The sequence below is a fragment of the Nuphar pumila genome, chromosome 12 (assembly GCF_984573655.1).
Source record: "Nuphar pumila chromosome 12, dmNupPumi1.hap1.1, whole genome shotgun sequence".
NCBI lineage: Eukaryota > Viridiplantae > Streptophyta > Magnoliopsida > Nymphaeales > Nymphaeaceae > Nuphar > Nuphar pumila.
In genome coordinates, this window is record NC_143260.1 from 36,753,805 (window position 1) to 36,775,211 (window position 21,407).

Below are 21,407 nucleotides of genomic sequence, written 5' to 3' on the forward strand. Positions count from 1 at the left end.
TGTGCGGACATGCCTCATCTGCCAGCAAGATAAGGGGACAAACCAGAAGGCTGTCGGTCTCCTTGAGCCTCTACCAATTCCAGAACGTCCTTGGGATAGCATCTCCATAGACTTTATTGTTAGTCTACCGAAGGTAGAGGGCATCAGTTCTATTTTGGTTGTGGTGGATCGTTTCTCAAAGTATGTCACCTTTATCCCAGCTTCCAAGGAGTGCCCTGCAGAGAAGACTGCAGAGTTGTTCGTAAAGCATGTGGTGAAGCACTGGGGCATACCAAAGAGCATTGTGAGTGATCGCGATGCTCGCTTCACGGGCAAGTTCTGGCATGAAGTATTTCGGCTACTTGGCTCTGAGTTGCTGTTTTCAACAAGCTTTCATCCGTAGACAAATGGGCAGACATAGCGTATCAACGGGATATTGGAGCAGTACCTTAGGCACTTTGTTAGTGCCAATTAGAAAAAATGGGTGAAGCTCCTTGATGTGGCACAGTTTTGTTATAATCTGCAGAAGAGCGAGTCTTCAGGCCACAGTCCGTTCGAGATAGCCACGAGGCAACAACCACTAACTCCGCACACTCTTGCCACACAAGAAAAGGGAAGGCCATCATTCGCCTATCAGTTTGTTCGCGACTGGCACGAGCAAAATGAGTTGGCGAAGGCATTCTTACAAAAAGCGGCAAAGAGAATGAAGAAGTGGGCGGACAAACACCGTCGACCTGCAGGGTTCCAAGTTGGGGACCAAGTGTTGGTGAAGTTATATCCTGGTCGCACAGGCATCTTCCGTGGGCGGCACCGCGGACTACTCAGAAAGTTTGAGGGACCCTTCACCATCACAAAGAAGGTAGGCAAACTGGCATACAAGCTGGAGTTGCCCCCAGACTTCAAGGTGCACCCGGTGTTCCACGTGTGCAACCTCAAGCAGTTCTATCCAGATGATGGAGACCCGGAACGCAGTGTGCCACAACGCGCTCCCATCATGCAGAGGGCCCCGACATCACAACGGGCCGAGAAGCACCTCAGTCAGATCCTTCGCCACAAGGTCAACTACTTGGGACAAGCGAAGAAATACTTGGTGCAGTGGGAGGAAACAGCGGAACCAACGTGAGAGCCTGCATTTCGAATGAACAGCCGCTACCCGGCTGAAGTCAGGGCTTACCACGAAACAGATGGCGCCGAGGACGGCGCATGATTTGAAGGGGGAGCATGTTCCCTTGCAACTTACAGTGTACAGTTGCGCTTAGAGTCTGTTTTGCTTTTGTTGAGTCTGATGTAAGTTGCCCGGTTCAGGTGAATCAATACCCCAAAGGGGCAGCCCGTATACTTGAATTGTAATAGCCTGCGGGCAAAATTGTGAATGAAGTAAATGTGTTGAGCTTTCTTTTGTTCACCCTCGTTGTGATTGCTTCTTGTGATTGCAATTTCTCTCCCTCTATTCTCTCTTGCTCTCTTGCACTCTGATTACAAGCTTCCGCGATCGGTAAGCGAGCTGACGAGTAGGCTTGCGGCGGTAAGGAAGGACCGTCGCGCCGCGCTGGCCCATTGAAAGAAATAGGCCCGTGACACCTAGTTGAACACTTATTTTCATCTTTAAACTGTCGGGTCTAATTTATGAGCTCGAACAAGATCTTTACAAGCCAAACACTGGTTTCCCAGCCCTATCTACTGCAATACTCTGCACAAAACCTTCTGGGGAGTGTTACCTTGCAAATCAATGCACTCTTGCCCGGGCAGCCTGCATTAGGTGCATCAAACGCATCCTTAAGGGTGTGTTTGATTGTGCACCCATCGCGCAGAACGCCGCAGACGCACGGCATGCCAAACAGTGGATGTGGAGAACTGTGTTACCAGAACAGTGAAACACTGTTCCACACACACACACACCCTTGGAATAGGGGGCGGAGGTACCATCACTTAAAAAAATTGAGCAGAGTGGTGTAAATCCCGAATCACCGTCCCTGCAGACGGCAACACCACGTGCTCCCTCTCTCTTTCCCTTATTCATCTTCTTTTCTCTCTCTCTCTCTGAAATTAGGGTTTGAATTAGAGATCTAATGAAGGATTTTTAATTAGGGATTTTCAGTTTGGTGTTTCAAATTAAGTTTTCAATTAGTGTTTCAAATTAAGGCTTTTCAAATTATGGTTTCAATTAAATATAAAAAATAAAAAATCTCTTTGATTAAGGCTTTGAACCAAAATTATTTAATTACGGTTTTTTTATGTTTAATTTGATTAGGTATTTTCTTTTATTAGAGTTTGAATTAGGGTTTTTATAATTAATTTTATGGTTTCTTTGTTTTCATGGTTTATTTTTCTTGTAGCTTGGTTGTTTTGGTTTATTTATGGTTTCTTTGTTTTTATGGTTTATTTTTCTTGTAGCTTGGTTTTTTTGGTTTATTTATGATTTATTTTCATGCAGTTTAAGATTTATTTATGTTTTATTTTCTTGCAGATTATTTTCAAATATGAAAAATATGATTTCCTATTTGAGTCAAAACAAACACTGGACGAATAACAGTTACCTATTCTAATGTTCTGTCCAATCTTGGACACGCAATCAAACACACCCTAAAATCCTTAATGAACGCAGACTAAAGTGTGCCCATTATAAGCATGGAGATCCAACACCAAACACATATACATAGCTCTTCAAAAACTTGAAAAGCAAAACTGCAAATACACCCTGAAGCCCTTGAAAAAGCTTCCTGTTAGCACCATCATTAATATCCTAACAAATATCTCCAATTTACTTCCCATCATAATAGCTGAATTCTACACAACACCTGTAGATTTGGTAGATTCTCATAGATACCAAGACAAAAAATTAGAATGATACTAACTATTAACGGCCATAGCCGATAACATATCAACACTGCACAGAGAGAGAGAGAGAGATGAACAAAAGATCTTAATTCTCGTAATATTTGATCGTCTAACAAAGATGAAAAAGCAAAACTGGTATTGCTACCCTTAGTCTTTACAAAAAGCTGTGTAGGTAAATATATACAACCTACAGAAAAGTGGGTTAGTAGACCAAGAACTTGGCAGGGAACATGCAAAATATGTACATTTTTTAACAAACTTCAGCTACCCAAAAACCGGCACAGCTTTTGTATAAAAGCAGACCATTGAAAAGCATTCAGAAACAAACTGGCCAATCCTGCAGACCATTGTAAGATTTTTTTTTCCTTTTGAAGCAAAATCTCAGTTCAGACGACAAAGTTTGGGGCTGCCTGAGCATGTATTAACAGCATTCAAGATGTCTTTTTGGGATTTTTCTTGTTGCTCATTGAAGACGCCTGTTCATCAAAATAAACATGAGAAGGGCTCGTTATGATCAGCGTTTGAAGGTGCAACCTGAACCGGACAGAGACTATTCCTCAACCTCCACCCCCCTCCACCAAACTTACGTTAAGAGCCCTAATGGGGACTTGGATTCCAATCACCTGAGCTAGTCAGGTCTGGTGATGTATTTCTGTTTACAGTCGGTAACAGACCTAACCTAAGCCATTGGAACCCATGAAAAGCACAATCCCACTGGCAACTCCAAGTCCTGAGACAGAGTTATAGTCGAAGATGAATAGCAGCATCAATTACTCACAATACATGATCGCCATTCAGATTTGAGCTGCTTTTCTTCGGTAGCTTCAGATTCAGGTTGGCTGCAAACATGGTGAAATAGGGGCAGTAGCACAGCAGCATCAAGAGCTGCATACTCTATCTGAGAATCATCCATTGATAAAATCAGTAATACAGTTTAACAGTTGAAAATAAATGAATACTCTGCACACTGATTAATTTTATCGAAGAGACATACATTCATAATGTCATGCAAGTAACCAAAACCCTCTAATTCAATGGATGAACAAAAGAACCATGAAAGAAGAACTGAGAGCAAAAACATATATTGAAATGCACCTGGCCCGGAGTTAAAGGGCGTTGGTCCCAATTGCTGTCACGCCTTGCCTTGTTCAAGCCAGCTCCCAGAATTTTCTGACAGGAAATGCAGGGAGAAAAGGTTTCGTGAACCACTCTCAGACTTGGCATCTCAATATTTTCAAGTTTTCTCCAATAATTAGCATTCAGTACCATTCAAAAAGTTGTAGAAAGTTTAGATGTTATTTCGTTTTTATATTTCAAGTTTTTTCACTAAGAATTCTATGTTCCTTTACAAATTCTTTGTTAACTTTCCAGAGAATATCCTCAAAGAACTACTCATGAGAACTAACACCAGCCCAACCACCAAACCATTAGATTGTAGGGACAACTAGCACACCCAGGACAAGTGACAGGCCTCTAGTAAAATACCTTAGCAAGGCCAGAGAGACCTCCACTAGGTTGCTTGAACAGCTTTTGGATATCTAACAGCATGTCATACGACTGAAAACACTCAAGCTTTGCATAGGACTGTGATAACTGATAGAAATCACACTGCACATTATATCCTAAATACCACAAAAAGGTCATTTATTAGAATATTAGTGCTCTATTTTGAGAACATACGAGGAAAACTTCTTACTCAACGGCCTTCATCTTTTTGCATACCAAGCTTTAAAATCCTGTGGGAGTGTAAAATACGCTTAAAGCAGTCATCCATGACATTTTGACTAACTTCAAATAACTTTAATAAGTCGAAGATGAACACTTTCTTGTCAAAAGCAATCTGCAGAATAGACACCTGCACAGCAAAGATTTTATAAATATGCATGCATGGCAGCATAGGGCAGAACAAAGTACAAGTGGAATTTAGAAGGAAAGCTGTAACATTGAAACAAAATGATCAATCAGTTGGAAACTTTCAGCGCAAAAGGGGGACAGGGTTAATCACCCCAATTCTAAGCACCAAAAAACTCTCTCATACCTGGCCCTTATTTTTCTGCATTAAATTCAGTTGACCCTTACATGAGTAGCAACAGCTCATTTTATGAAACAATTTCATCTCCAGATTGCAGTAACACTAACAAGGTTTTGTAAGCCAAAGAATGAGAGAAGATGGTTAGGTAAGCGGGGCTGTATATCTCAAGGTAATTCATAATGTATACTCAAATGCAAACGAGAGATTTTACCAAAGCAACAACAGATTATATTATTGCTGAAATCACCACCACACCTCGAACCTGGTTTACCAACTAGAGGTTTACACCTCACACTTTTTTACAAAAGTTGATTCACCATTTGTAAGTTGTGGATTGTTAATTTGCATACATAATCTTTTGTTAGATTTACATTATTTTAGTGATTTATGCTTTACCAACTTGAGGTTTACACCTCACCTCACGGTGTCATAGAATCTTGAATTGCCTTCACACTTTTCACAATGTTAAGCAGAACAGAGCTAGTAGGTCAAAAAAAATGAAATTACCAGTTTTTGGTTTCCCTTGAGATTTTTTTTTTGAAGGAAAGGTTAAAATCAAAGCAAAAATAATAGTGCTGATTTGCCACCAAACAGATAGAACAATATAAAGAGAAACAACATGTGAAGAAAGTTGAAAGAAATCAATCATATGAGTGGTTCCTATTTTACTCAAGCATAGAAAAACAACTGTGTTTATATCAATAGACTGTAAATCTTCTCTTTCTTCATTGAAGACCCTATTATATTTTCACATGCCATACCAAAACAACCAAACCACCTCCAAGCTATTTTCCATTTCCTAGCCTTTTTCTTCAAGCAGCCAGCAAATATCTCATGGATGTGATATTTCAATTATAAAATTCCCAATCAGGCCATGCCTATTTAAGCAGCATATTGAAGAGTAAGCATGTGTATAGAAGATGTATGTCTGATTTTCCATTCCTTTTGTTAAAATATATTGTATTATGTATATGTGACATATATATATATATACACACACACACACACACACATATATATATGTCTTTTACTGTGTATGAAAACTGAAATACCCATCAGGGGTATTTCAATAATTTCAGCTTGTAACAGGTGTCAGTCCACTAGGGACTGATGACTTTGAGTTTTTATTTTCTTTTTATTTTTTCCTTTTATTTTGTAATGGTTGTTGTACCTGTGTCAGGTGCTGGTCCAACTAGCTGTTGGACCAGCCCCTTGAGCATGGAGTGCCTGCCTTCCCTTTTCCCTTGTATATGTTATGTTTGTTGCCAAGTGTTGAGATTAACTGTCCTATTGAGGTTTTAAGCGTAAGTTTTCTAAAAGGTAAGTTATTTGATATTTCATAAATAAAGAGGGACGTGTAAGTAATTTTTATATAGTGGCGTCTCTCTATTTAATGATGAGATTAGCCCTAATAGAATTAACGAGTTCTCTCTCTCTCTCTCTCTCTCTCTCTCTCTCTCTCTCTCTCTCTCTCTCTCTCTCTCTCTCTCTCTCTCTCTCTCTCTCTCGATTCTGGTGCACCTCAGATAAGTTTCCACATGGTATCAGAGCGGTGGATCTCGGGAGCGTGAGCACGTGATCGACCTACACCAAAAAGGCTAAAAAAAAAATTATATAAAATAAACAGGTGCGTATTTCTTGTTCTTCTTCTAATTGCATAGATCTGATTACATATCTGTGTCATGACACAAATCTATAACCAGATCTAAATGTCACGGTGATGGTGGTGTCAACTGAATCTGGTTGCGGCAGAGTTGGGTATTTTCTATCAAACCAAGGATCTGAATGTCGGGAAAATTAATTTTTCTTTTGATGACTTACTGTAAATCATGCTTCGTGGGAGCTGGTGTGATTTCTGTGTCATGTGTAGTTGAGAGTTTTTTTTTGCAGTCGTGGGATGCATGTGTCGTATGCAGTTGAACAAAGTAATCTTGTCCTTGGAGGTCGTGTTCGATGTTGTTCTGGTTTTCTCAGAACTACATTCCTGATCTAATTTTTTATTGCTTCTGATGTGGGTTGAATAACCTAATGAAGTCGTGAATTAGGTTGTCGTATGATCGTGAAACACACTATTTTTCTTGCTCTGCTGGCGTGAACTGATTTCTGATATGGTGAAACAGTATTATGTTGTCGTAGATTTGGCTAACACGTGATCATCAAACACGCTGTTCCTGTGTCAACTGCCGTGTGCTTGATGAACATCCCAGAGTCAAAATCTGAGTGATTAAGAAAGTGAACCTTTTATTTGTTTTTACTAGCTGTATTAGCATCAAATATATCTCTTATCTTGTTAATACTACTCAGTATGGGTGAAGCTTCGAAACTTGATTCCAAAAATGATGATATTGGGGAGTATAAGGCATTTGCAAATCCCTTCTCATATGGTTCTTCTGTAAGATTGAATGAAACTAACTATGCCAGGTGGTCCAGAACTTTTATGATGTCGGTATTTGGACATCGTAGAAAACATATTATGTTAGAAACTAAACCAAATGAAAAGGTGGAAAAATATATTACTTGGGACGAAGATAATGACATCGTTATGTCATGGATCATGAATAGTGTCGAACCTCATATTGCAGATGGTCTAATTTACTATAATACAACCAAACAGATGTGGGACAACCTTCGAGATACGTATTCTCAAGAGACTAATGTGAGTCGTATCCTGCAAGTCGAACAGGAGATATATAATTTGCAGCAAGGAGATCAGACCTTGGCTCAGTATTATGCCTCTGTCAAAGCAGCATTTAAAAGACTCAATGCCCACAGACCTTTTTGTTGTCCGCAGCACAAGGATCATCAAGAACAGACTATGGTTGCTCGATTTCTCACAGGTTTATCTTCAGAATTCTCTGTTGCAAAAGTTCAAATGTTGACTGGATCCGATGTACCTACTCTTGCTGATGCATACAATCGTCTGAGTAGACTTGTGATTTCTCTTCCACAAGCTCAACCTATGTCCCAGTCATTTGCTCTAGTTGTCCCATCCAGTTATGGACGTGGAAATTTTTAGACTATTAGAGGACGAGGTCGTGGAAGAGGTATGGGAGGCAGAGGCAAACTTCAATGTACTTTCTGTGGAAAATCTGGACATTTAGAAGACCGTTGTTGGGATAAGCATGGACGGCCAACCTCTTCTGCATCAAGGCCTAATGTTCCAAAAGCGAATGTTACTACACTAGAGGTAGCAAATGCAAATGATAACACTTTTGCAAGTGACAGTATCACCCTTAGTCGAGCAGAATATGATGAGCTGATAGCTCGTCGTCCTTCAAGCTCCTCTTCTCCTGTAGCTGGTGTGGCCTACTCAACAGGGGATCATCTTCATTTGAATGATAGTAAGTGGATTATTGACTCTGGTGCATCCAGACATCCATGTGGGAATTCGCTTTTCTTTTCAGATCTAAAGGATATTATTGCTCATCGAGGAGTCTCATTAGCAGATGGGAGTTCCTCACCAGTTGTTGGTCAGGAAAATATTTCTATATCCTCTTCCTTGCAGTTGAAAAATGTTCTTCATGCTCCTTCATTCCCTCAAAGTTTACTCTCTGTTAGTTGTCTTACAAAAGAACTAAACTGTAGAGTAATATTTAACCCGATGGGTTGTCATTTTCAGGATTTGCTGACGGGGAAGAAGATTGGTGGACGCTATGAAGAAAATGGAGTCTACTACCTACATCATCCAGTGGGCAATGTTTATGCTACAGTAGAACACTCATTCAGTCATGTTCAGTGGCATCGTCGTCTTGGTCATCCTTCATTGTCAAAGCTTCGTTATGTCTTCCCTCAAATTTCATCTACTACATCATTCAGTGCGAAGCATGTCAGTTGGGCAAGCATCATCGGAGTTCATTCCCTTCTAGTCAGAGTCAGTCCAGTCATAAAGTTTTTGAACTTCTTCATGCAGATGTATGGGGTCCTAGTAAGATTCCTACCAGGACTCAGTGTCGATATTATCTTGTTATTGTTGATGATTTTTCTAAGTTGTCGTGGGTGTTTTTAATAAAAGAAAGATCTGAAGTTCCAAGTATTATCAAATCCTTAATTCTTGAAATAAAAACTCAGTTTGAATCTGTTGTCAAGATTGTTCGCACAGATAATGCTCTTGAGTTCAAAACCAAAGCCTTGTTGCAATTTTATCAAGACCATGGTATTCAACCCCAAACTACTTGTGCATATTCCTCGCAACAAAATGGTGTGGCTGAGCGCAAACACAGGCACCTCCTTGATGTCGCACGTACCCTTATGATTCAATCCAATGTTCCTGCGATATATTGGGGTGATGTGATTATCATTGCTTGTTATCTGATCAACCGCATGCCTTTATCTTCCGTGGGAGATCAAATTCCACTACATATCCTAAATCCTAATGCCCCACTCTTCTCGTTCTCACCTAAAATATTTGGGTGTGTTTGTTTTGTGCACAAACTTGGACCTGACCGTGGTAAATTAGTTGCTCAAGCTACAAAATGCATGTTTATAGGTTATCCTAAAAATCAAAAGGGGTATCGATGTTATGATCCAATTTCTCGGCGAGAGTATGTCAGTGCGGATGTATCTTTCTTGGAATCCATTCCATATTACTCTAGTACCGGTACTCAAATGCAAGTTGATCCAGCTGATTTTTTTCTACTTCCTGTACCTCCTTTTCCTTTGGAATATGTACCCTCATTACCTAACCAAGCTTTATCTTCCTCACGGTTTCATAATCCTCCATTGGTATATGTGCGTAGAACTCCATCTCCTCCAGGGCCTTCATCTTCTTCTTCTCCTGAGGTAAGTACTACTGACAACAGTGACCTTCATGATGATGATAACAGGCCAATCGTTCTCCGGAAGGGGACCCGACAATGTACCTTATATCCCATATCTCATTTTGTGTTCGATGCCCGAATTGGAAATCAGATGAAAGCATTTATTTCAGCCTTATCGGCTGAAACTATTCCTTTGAACTATCAACAAGCAAAGCTCGATAACAGGTGGAAGCAGGCTATGCAAGAAGAAATGGATGCCTTATTGTCTCAACATACATGGGATCTAGTTGATTCCCCAGTGGATGCTGATATTGTTGGATGCAAATGGGTATATACAATAAAGTACAGATCAGATGGTTCTATTGAAAGGTACAAGGCCAGATTAGTAGCAAAAGGGTATACTCAGACTTATGGTATTGATTTCTTTGAAACTTTTTCTCCTGTTGCACGGATGGGTATCATTCGTCTTGTTCTCTCCGTAGTTGTTCACCATGGATGGAGTTTGTGTCAATTAGATGTGAAAAATGCATTTCTATATGGGGATTTGTCTGAGACAGTATACATGCAACAACCTCCTGGTTTCGAGGTTGAGGGGGAGTGTCAGAAGGTGTGTAGATTAAGAAAGGCGATATATGGTTTGAAACAAAGTCCACGTGCATGGTTTCAAAAGTTGTTTGAAGTGATGTCAAGGTTTGGCTTTAATAGGTCGGCGACAGACCATACATTATTTATTAAGAAAACTAACTCAGGTATAGTTGTTATGGTGGTATATGTGGATGACATCATTCTTACAGGAGATGATATGAAAGACATTGAAGCTACAAAGGCTCATCTTCAAAAACATTTTGTTACAAAAGACCTTGGCTCACTTAGATATTTTCTGAGTATAGAAGTTGCCAGGAGCCATGAAGGAATGGTTTTGTCTCAACGAAAGTATGTTCTTGACTTATTAAAAGAGACTGGAATGTTGGGAGCTAAACCAGCAAATATTCTCATAGACCATAAAGTTCAGTTGTTTGAAGAAGGGTCGAAACCTGTTGATAGCAAAAGCTATCGCTCACTGGTAGGAAAGCTACTATATGTGACTGTGACCAGACCTGATATTGTTTTAGCAGTAAGCAAGGTTAGCCAATTTATGGACAAACCAACTGAGGTACACTGGAATGCAGCAATAATGATTCTCAGGTACTTAAAATCTTCTCCTGGAAAAGGGTTATTATTCAAGAAAGGTGGAACCCTAGAAATAGTGGCTTACTCTAATGCCGACTATGCAGGATCTGTAGTGGATAGAAAATCTACCACAGGATTCTGTGTGTTTATGGGAAATAACCTAATTTCATGGAGAAGAAGCAAATTGTGGTTGTTAGGTCAAGTGCAGAATCAGAATATAGGGCTATGGCTCAAACACCTGTTGAATTAATGTGGGTTCGAACTGTACTAAATGATCTTCAGGTGAAGGTTTCATCTCCTATGACAATGATGTGTGATAACAAGGCAGCTACATATATAGCGAACAATCCAGTCTTTCATGAGAGGACAAAACATATTGAGGTTGATTGTCACTACGTAAGAGATATGGTTCAAGCTGGTCATATTGCTACCAAATATCTGAAGTCGGAGGACCAAGTTGCAGATATGTTTACAAAGCCTCTTGCTAGACCAAATTTCTCAAAATGTTGTGACAAGCTGAGCATGATTGATATCTATGCTCCAGCTTGAGGGGGGGGGAGTGTTGAGATTAACTATCCTATTGAGGTTTTAAGCGTAAGTTTTCTAAAAGGTAAGTTATTTGATATTTCATAAATAAAGAGGGACGTGTAAGTAATTTTTTATATAGTGGCGTCTCTCTATTTAATGAGGAGATTAGCCCTAATAGAATTAATGAGTTCTCTCTCTCTCTCTCTCTCTCTCTCTCTCTCTCTCTCTCTCTCTCTCTCTCTCTTTCTCTCTCTCTCTCTACCTCGATTCTGGTGCACCTCAAATAAGTTTCCACGCCAAGCATATTTGAATAAAAGCCTTATTTATTTTTATGTGTTTTTGCTCTCTTTCAAGAGATTGTGTGTTGTCCTTTAATGGCCCTTTGTATTTGGCCCATTAAAGGCTTTTGTACTTGTGAGTGTGCACCTTTGTAGCCACTTTGTGGCATTGTATTTATGCACTTGTTTCATTACATGGGATTTGCAGAACATTGGATTGTTGGCTCATTGCTTCACACTTTTTCTTTGCTTTATTTCTCCTCTTCTTTCTTCTCATTCTTATCTCTATTCTTTCCTCTGTTATGGCCGGTTTGTAACATGTGGGCCGCGGTGGTGAAAAAAATCCTCATGGGTAAAGATTTTTGGCATTTTATTAATGGATCCGCATTGGAACCACAAACAATTCTCACAAAATTGGTTATTGGAACCGATGGTGGATCTAAAGAACAAAGCCTTAAGGCCATTGAAAAATAAAAGGCTATGATTGATTACAAAAAAACCTATAAAGAGTGGAAAGTAGGTCATACCAAGGTTCTTTTTCTCTTTATGAGTAGTATACATGAAGAGCCTTGCTCCAATATTCTTGAATTTAAAAGAGAAGATGAAGCTTGGGAATATGTTAGACAAACATATACCCAAAAAGATGTGGCATACAAATGAGATATTAAAGACAATGTCCATAATTGCAAACAAGGTGATAAAACCGTGAAGGAATACTATAGTACCCTCAAGAGGCTTTGGGATCAATGGGATAACCTTGAGCCTATATGGGAGACTCCAAATGATGCTTAAGAATGAAAGAAATGCAGGGCATGAGGAATAATTGTTTCAATTTTTTAAAGGACTTAAACCCAAATTTGAACAAATTCGAGTCAATATTATTCATAGGAAAAAACCTCTTCCTTTACATGAAGTCTTGGTTCAAGTATGCATGGAAGAGACAAGACTAAAATTCATGTCTGAATCTAAAGAGACAAAGGATAATGTGTTTCTCGTGGCATAGAACATGCAGTTGAGCAAGATGCACTTGAGATAAAATACACACACTAATGCGTGCTTGTAGAGCTGCTTACGAGCAATGTTGCTTTGCCTCTAAAGACCGAATGTCAATACAAATGTTTATAAACCACCCCATTTTTAAAAGTCTTACAATGGAAAGCCTAGATATAATGACAACAAAAAAGAACTATATTGACTTGTCACAATTATGGATAATCGATCCATATTAGGCCATTTTGCCCCAAGATCAAAGGAAGAAAAGACAAAAAAGTATCATTTATGAAAGCGTCTCACGAAAAAAGAAGTGGAACCAATGAAGATTCAAAATCTATTGAAACTATATTCTCTCAAATCAGGGAAGCCCTTCATCCACTAATAAAAAACTCTTCTCTTTTTGGTGTTGCGGTCTCTACATCATTGCCTCCTGGTAAGGTTCGTGGCTATTAGATTCTAGAGTCTCATTTCATATGACTCCACATTCTTCTTTACTTTCCGAATGTTGCACTAATTCAACACAAAAAATGTTTTTACCGTTGATAAATCATCTCTTAGCATAAAAAGCATTGAAAAATTTAAAAACACTTTGAAATTCTCTATTTCAAAAGTTAAGCTTGTCCAAAAACCAAATTTAAATTTTTTTCTATTTCATAAATTATCGACCATGAGTGTATGTCTCATTATCCAAAAAGTATTTTGTGTGGGATCTCCAATCCGAGAAGCATATTGGTGAAGGGCATAGAGAAGGAGACATTTACTACATGGATCATCTTCTTCTAAAGAGGAATTTTTGTTATAATGTTCAAAATGTAAATTTAACTTTATGACATCAAAGATTGGGACAACTTAGTTTGTCAAAATTATCCATTTAAGCAAATTTTGTAATAAAAAATTTTATTGTGAAGATTGTATTATTGGCAAAATGAAGGTTTTTTCCTTTCCAAAAAGAACCTTCTTTTCTTCTAAACCATTTGAATTAGTGCACTCAGATGAACGGAAAACTTCTCCTATTTTATCTAAAGGTGGTTTCTCTTATTATGTAATATTTGTTGATGACTATACAAGATACTCATGGATATGCTTACTTAAGCACAAAAATGAGGTTTCTGAGAACTTTAAAAAATATCATAACTTTATCAAAAACCTATTTGAGACCAAAATTTCTATCTTCCGCTTCGACTCGAGGAGATAATTTATGTCAAATGATTTTAAAACTTATTTTGAAAATAATGAAATTATTCATCAAAAATTATCTGCCTATACTCCTCAACAACAAAATGGATTAGCTGAAAAAAAAAACATAGGCACATAATTGAAACTACTAGAACTTTTTTACTTGCAAAAGATGTCCCAAAACACTTTTGGGTTGAAGCATGTTTGACAGTCGTATATTTCATCAACCGACTTTTGTCATCTAAGCTTCAAAACATTTTTCCTTATGAAAATTTTTTAAAATTTCTCCAGATTATCTTATATTAAGGCCTTTTGGATGTAAGTGTTTTGTTCTCACTAACAAAATTGATAAACTTTATCACAAAACCATACCATGTATTTTCTTTGGTTATGGAGAAACTCATAAAGGGTTTGCATATTTTGATTCAAAAATGACAAACTATATATATCCAGGAATGTTCGCCTTCTGGAAAATGAAAGTTTTTTCAAAATATGCCTGAAAAAGACTTGAGTATTCTTTTTTGCTTGAATTATTTGCCTCAAAATAAGGGTAATTCTTCGTATGAGAACAATAGAGATTAAGAGCCTCAATCAAATCAGGATGGTGAAAACATTGAAATTGGAGGACCTAGCTTAATTCAATATAGAAGATGTGACAATGCTACTCAACCAAATGCCTTAGAAATGTATTCTAACTTAGAAAATCCCTGATAGATTTGTTTCATATGAATTATTTTCACCTTAATATAGGGCTTGTCTAACTAGAATTTTGGCCTATCACATATAAGCAAGCAAAAAAATATCTTGAATGGGTAAAAGCTATGAATGAAGAATTAGGAGCACTCAAAAAATTCATGACTTGAGAAGTATCTGCTTTTCCTAAAGGCTATGTCATATGGGTGCGGGTGCGACACGAGTGCGGCGTAATTTTAAAATTTTTGGACACGGAGACTCGGCTATATATATATATATATATATTTTTTTTTTTTTTAAAAGTCCACAGACACAACACAGTCTGTGTCTGTGTCTGTGACTGTGCACAGTCACAGTCTGTGACTGCATCACAGTCCATTGTGCACTGTGATTGTGCATTGTGACTCTTTTTATATTTTTTTTAAATAAAAAATATTTAAAAAAACGTTTTTTAGGGACAAATGGACATTTTTGGACTCAGTCAAAGTTGACCGAGTCCAAAATGTAGACGGACTCGGCCTCGACTCGTTGACCAAGTCTGACTCGACGTTGACAGAGTCCAGGCCGAGTCCGAAGCCGCACCCGTGTCAGGGCGTGTCGATTCGGGTGCGGCACCTCCCTAGCCGAGTCCGTGTGACTTAGCCTAAAGGTAAGAAAACTATAGGTTGCAGATGGGTGTATAAAGTCAATACTCTTACTAAGAGTGATGGAACTCTAGAAAGAAACAAAGCCCGGTTAGTTGCTAAAAGGTGTGCAGAACGACTGTTGTACCTATGTTGGATGTTGGTCCAACATCCCCTTGAGCATAGAGTGCCTATTTAAAGGCAGTTCTTCCTTTTTCCCTTCCCTTGTATATGTTATGCTTGTTGCCAAGCATATTTGAATAAAAGCCTTATTATTTTTTATGCGTTCTTGCTCTCTTTCAAGAGATTGTGTGTTGGCCCTTAGTCGCTCTTTGTATTTGGCCCATTAGAAGCTTTTGTACTTGTGAGTGTGCACCTTTGTAGCCACTTTGTGGCATTGTATTTGTGCACTTGTTTCATTACACCTTTCGTAATACCTAGATGCCATGTGGAAGCTACTCTTTCAAGGTAAGAAAGAGTAGGGAGGCTGTCCAATGATGCCATTCATACAAAAGTAATTGTATCTCAGGTTTGGGAATGGTCCCCTATAGTTTTTTTCCAGATATGTGGCATCCATTGGATCAAGGAGGGAAGCATAACAAAATCTTATCAAACAAGAATTCTTACTGCCATGTAGGGCTGAACAATGAGCCAAGCTATCTTGAGCTTCACTCAGGATCAACCCATTTAAGCTTGGCTCGAACTCTGCTGGAAAGTTAAACGAGTCGAGCTTGAACAATGGTTCAGGCTCCATATAGGTAAACAAGCTGATCTTTAACAGGTAGTCGAGCTCAGTTATGCTCGATTAGCCCGATTCAGCTCGGTTCATGTAAGCATATGGGGTGTTAAATTTAGTATATATACTATTTTTCTAACAAAACCAATAGAAAGAACGGCTTACTGTGTTAAAATGTCTCTCTTATATATATATATATATATATATATATATATATATATATATATATATATATATATATATATTACATCAATACCCGATAGGGGTGTTTTTGTAATTTCACATAGTTGTTTTAGAAAACAACTATTTTTTATTTTTGATAAAATGTATTTTTTCTTTTTTATTTTTTACAATTCTTTTTGGTTATTTTTGAGGACCAAAAGGGGCTCCAACTATAGAGTCGTTGGAGCCCCCAACGGTCACAAATGTGACCGTTGGGGGCTCCCAACGACTCTATGGGAGCCCCCTTTTGGGCTCTCCTTTTTAGGCCTTTGGCCTCTCCTTCTCTCCTCTCCCTCTTGTATAAATAGGGGTGAACCCCTTGTATATTCATTATTCTTGGGAGCTTTCTCTCTTCTCAATAAGAGGCTTTTTATATTGTTGCCTTCTTAAAGGTTTGTGCTTGTATTGTCCCTTTGTGGACTTGTGATATTGTCTCTTTTATTCATTGTTGTAAGTGTTTGTATGCACTCTTTATATTTCCGCAATATCTCATTACATGGTATCAGAGCCACTCGATTCTTGAAGGAAAGGTGTGGTTCGTGTATCTCATATTTAGTGGATATCTTCTCACTTCTTGGCAACATCATGGAGGCAAAGATTGACCTATCTTTCAAGCTCAATGGAAAGAATTGTATGATGTGGGCATCGGCAATGGAAAATAATCTCAAAGGAAAGAAGCTTTGGGGTTTTGTCATGGGTACCGTTCCGGAACCTAAGCTTATGCTCACAAAGGACGAAGAAGGTCAAGAAAAGGCTCTTGAAGAAGATGCCCGCCTCAAGGCCATTGAAAATCATCAAAAAGAAGTGGAAGATTGGGAAAGCAATCACGCAAAAATCCTTGCGTGGTTTGTGAAAAATGTTGAGCTTAAGGTATGTGCTAATATAACTAAATTTCGTAGAGCCAATGAGGCTTGGTCCTTTATGAAGAGTATGTATACCCAAAAGGATCTTGCGAGAGCATACTTCTTGCAAGAAAAGATTAGAACCACCAAGCAAGGTGATTCTAGCATTTAAGACTATTATAGTGCCCTAAACCCACTATGGGATGAATTGGCTCTTTTGGAGCCAAAATGGGTTTCTATGGAAGATATTGATTTAAGGCAAAAACAAATGGAACAAGAGCGATTGTTTCAATTCCTTTTTGGGCTACATCCCAAATTTGAGCAAGTGAGATCCTCACTTCTCCATAGATCTATTTTTCCTCCTATTGAGGATGCTATTGCCGAAATCACTCAAGAGGAGACAAGGCTTGGCATGAGTAAACATGTTGATGAAGTCCTTGCCGTATCAAAACCGGGTAACAATGTTAGAATCTATAAACCTCCTCATTTTGGGAAACATGGAAACTACAATGGAGGAAGAAAAATGATTGTTTGTCATTATTGCAATGAGCCGGGTCACATTAAACCCGCTTGCCCAAAGCTTATTGGAACCTTCAAGCCTAAGGTGGCCTCTCTTGAAGAAACTACCACCAAAGAAGATGAAGGCAAGAACAATTACATCAAAGAAACTCTTGGGCAAATATCTATGGCTCTCCAACAAATACTAAAAGTTTTTTCCTCCACATCGGGTGCGGCTATTGCCTCGACATCATCACCCGGTACGTATTCTTGGATCCTTGACTTTGGAGCTTCTTTTCATATGACCCCCCATGAAAATGCACTTATTGATGTTTGCACCAATTCAAAGGACTCTTGTGTCTCTACGGCCGATGGAACCTTTTTAAAAATTTCAAGTATTGGCTCTTTTAAAGATTCTCAAAATTTTTGTGTTCCAAAAGTAAGAGTTGTTCCCAAACTAAATTTAAACCTCTTTTCGGTTTCTCAAATTGCCGACCATGGATGTGAAATATCTTTCTCATCTAATGGATGCTTTGTGCAGGATCTCCGGTCCGGGAAGCGGATTGGGCAAGGCCATAGAAAGGGAGACCTCTATTATATGTACATTTTGGAAACAAATTTTGTAAGGAAAAAGAAATTAATTGCAAAGATTGCATTTTTGGAAAAGTGAAGTCTATTCCATTTCCAACTAAAACTTTTCTTTCATCAAGACCTTTTGAATTGGTGCATTCGGATGTTTGGGGGCCTTCTCCGGTTATGTCTAAAGGGGGCTATTCATATTATGTTACGTTTATTGATGACTTCACTCGGTATGTTTGGATTTATTTTCTTAGTCATAAATCGAAAGTATTTACTTTCTTTAAAGATTTTCATAAAAAGGTTCAAAATCAATTTCAAAATAACATATCTATTTTAAGATCCGATTCCGGTGGCGAATACTTATCTCACGAATTCCAAAACTATTTAACCCAAAATGGCATTTGCCATCAAAAGTCATGTCCTAGGACTTCCCAACAAAATGGCCTAGCGGAAAGGAAACATAGGCACATTATAGAAATCGCTAGAACATTACTTGTTTCTAGGAATATTCTAAAGAAGTTTTGGGCCGAAGCCGTTCTAACCTCAACTTATCTAATCAATAGAATGCCCTCTTCTAAGTTAAAAAATGCTTCTCCCTATGAAAAACTTTTAAAATTTTCACCTGATTTCAATCGTCTTTGTATTTTTTGTTGCAAATGTTTTGTCCTATTACATAAAAGGGATAAGTTATCTCCAAAAGCAATTGAATGTGTTTTTCTAGGATATGGTGAAAATCAAAAAGGGTATAGATGTTATGATTTTAAGAATGATAAACTATATGTTTCAAAAGATGTAACATTTCTAGAAGAAGAGAACGGTTTTGATAAAATAAAAGAAACAAATGAAATTGATTATATATTCTTATATGATCTTATTGATGACATACAAGAAGATTTTCTTGAAAACATAGATGATACACGTGAGGTATCCCATCTTGACATAACACCCTCAAATGATAGTGATTCAAATATAAATGTTTATGATAGTGATACTAATATAAATGTTTACTCAAGAAGAAATCAAGAAAATCCTATTAGTGCCCTCGAAAAATACTCTCAAATTTCTGAATCCACTGAGGAACCACAAGTTAGACATTCTTCTAGAATATCAATACCCCCAAATAGGTTTGTATCCTATGATTCCTTAACCCCCAACTATCGGGCGTGTTTAATAACCCTACATTCTTATTTTGAACCGGCTCACTATAATCAAGCTAAATCTATACCACATTGGGTTGAAGCAATGCAAGTTGAACTAAATGCTTTAAAAAAGACCAATACTTGGGAAATAGTTAACCTACCCTCACACAAAAAACCTATTGGTTGTCGCTGGGTCTTCAAATGACTCTTTAGAACGATATAAAGCTAGATTAGTCGCTAAGGGATACTCTCAAGAATATGGCATTGATTATGAAGAAACATTCTCTCCCGTAGCTTGAATGACCAGTGTCAGGACCTTAATAGTTGTCGCATCAACCAAAAAATGGCCTATTTATCAACTTGACGTAAAAAATGCATTTTTAAATGGAAGTTTAAGTGAAGAAGTTTACATGGATCCGCCACCCGAAATTAATATTAAGCAAGGTCAAACACTTCGGCTTTTGAAGGCATTGTATGGTCTTAAACAAGCTCCTAAGGCTTGGTATGATCGTTTCAGTGATATCATGGTAAAGTTAGGATTTCATTCTTGTTATACTGACACTGCTATTTTTGTTAAAAATGCAGATACTAGTATCGTAATATTGTTGCTTTATGTTGATGACATGATTATCACTGGGAATGATCAAAATAGTATTATTGATGTTAAAAATATGTTAAAAAATAATTTTAATATGTCTGATTTAGGTTTTCTTAGATATTTTCTTGGAATTGAAGTTGCATATTCTTCTCGAGGATATATTTTGTCACAGATGAAGCTTGTTGCAGATATCTGTTCTAAGTCTGGGATTTCTGATGACAAGAAAGTAGAGACTCCCGAGGTTATTAATGCCAAATTACGGTTGGAGGATGGGGTTCTTCTGGAAGACCCCATGCCTTACAGACAACTCATTGGGTCTCTTACCTATTTAACCATCACCAGACCAGATATCACTCATGCGGTTCACTCAGTTAGCCAATTTCATCATGCTCCTACAACTGTGCATATGAGTGTTGTTCTTCGAATCATCCGCTACATTCGAAATACCATCAATAAAGGGCTTTTTCTATCCTCCTCTTCTTCCTTGAATCTTCTTGCTTATACTGATGCCGATTGGGGAGGTAACTCCAATGATAGAGTCTCAACTACTGGTTTTTGTGTCTTTTTAGGGGACTCTTTGATTGCCTGGCGATGCAAGAAGCAGCAGAAAGTTTCACTATCATCCACTGAAGCTGAGTATCGGGCTATGGCAACCACGACAATGGAACTTGTATGGCTTCGCAGTCTGCTTAAAGACATGGGGGTTGATATTACCAAAGCCTCAAAATTATGGTGTGACAACAAGAGTGCCATCTACATTGCGAGCAATCATACCTTTCATGAGTGTACAAAGCATATTGAAATAGACTGCCACTATGTTCGTGACGAATTCTTACGAGATACTATTGCTTTACCATATGTCACTTCAGAATATCAGTTGGCGGACTTCTTCACTAAAGCTCTTCCGGCTCTTCGCTTCATGTTTCTTCTTGGCAAACTTTCAGCCATTTCCCCGTAAAGTTTGAGGGGGGGTGTTAAAATGTATCTCTTATATATATATATATATATATATATATATATATATATATATATATTACATCAATACTCGATAGGGGTATTTTTGTAATTTCACATAGTTGTTTTAGAAAACAACTATTTTCGATTTTTGATAAAATGTATTTTTTTCTTTTTTATTTTTTACAATTCTTTTTTGTTATTTTTGAGGACCAAAAGGGGCTCCAACTATAGAGTCGTTGGAGCCCCCAACGGTCACAAATGTGACCGTTGGGGGCTCCCAACGACTCTATGGGAGCCCCCTTTTGGGCTCTCCTTTTTAGGCCTTTGGCCTCTCCTTCTCTCCTCTCCGTCTTGTATAAATAGGGGTGAACCCCTTGTATATTCATTATTCTTGGGAGCTTTCTCTGTTCTCAATAAGAGGCTTTTTATATTGTTGCCTTCTTAAAGGCTTGTGCTTGTATTGTCCCTTTGTGGACTTGTGATATTGTCTCTTTTATTCATTGTTGTAAGTGCTTGTATGCACTCTTTATATTTCCGCAATATCTCATTACATACTGCTTACCCTAATGGGTAAGACATTGGCCTTTTAGATGAGAGTCCTGGGATCGAATCCCAGTAGCTCTGTCCATTTCAACATTTTTTTATGAAGTAAAAATGTTCGACTCGAGCTCAACCCGAGCCGATCATGTACAGCTTATTTTCAAGCTCAGCTCCAGCTCAAGCCACAAATTTTTTTACGAGCCGAGTTTGAACCAGCCCAAGCTCAGCT

The 21,407-nt window shown here is 38.2% G+C and overlaps 1 protein-coding gene across 2 annotated transcripts in view; it reads right to left on the reverse strand.

Annotated features, from left to right (window-relative positions):
- Positions 1-2,888: 2,888 nt before the first annotated feature.
- The window catches only part of LOC149820705 (Polynucleotidyl transferase, ribonuclease H-like superfamily protein), a 50,310-nt gene continuing 31,791 nt past the window's right edge, over positions 2,889-21,407 (reverse strand). For both annotated transcript variants that reach the window (XM_089983668.1, XM_089983667.1), the window contains 5 exons: positions 4,540-4,672; positions 4,303-4,439; positions 3,913-3,987; positions 3,596-3,715; positions 2,889-3,293 (listed from right to left, as the gene is read on the reverse strand). In XM_089983668.1, coding sequence (XP_089839794.1) covers positions 3,249-3,293; positions 3,596-3,715; positions 3,913-3,987; positions 4,303-4,439; positions 4,540-4,672 — 510 coding nt within the window. In that variant the 3' untranslated portion in view covers positions 2,889-3,248. The remainder of the gene's footprint in view (positions 3,294-3,595; positions 3,716-3,912; positions 3,988-4,302; positions 4,440-4,539; positions 4,673-21,407) is intronic.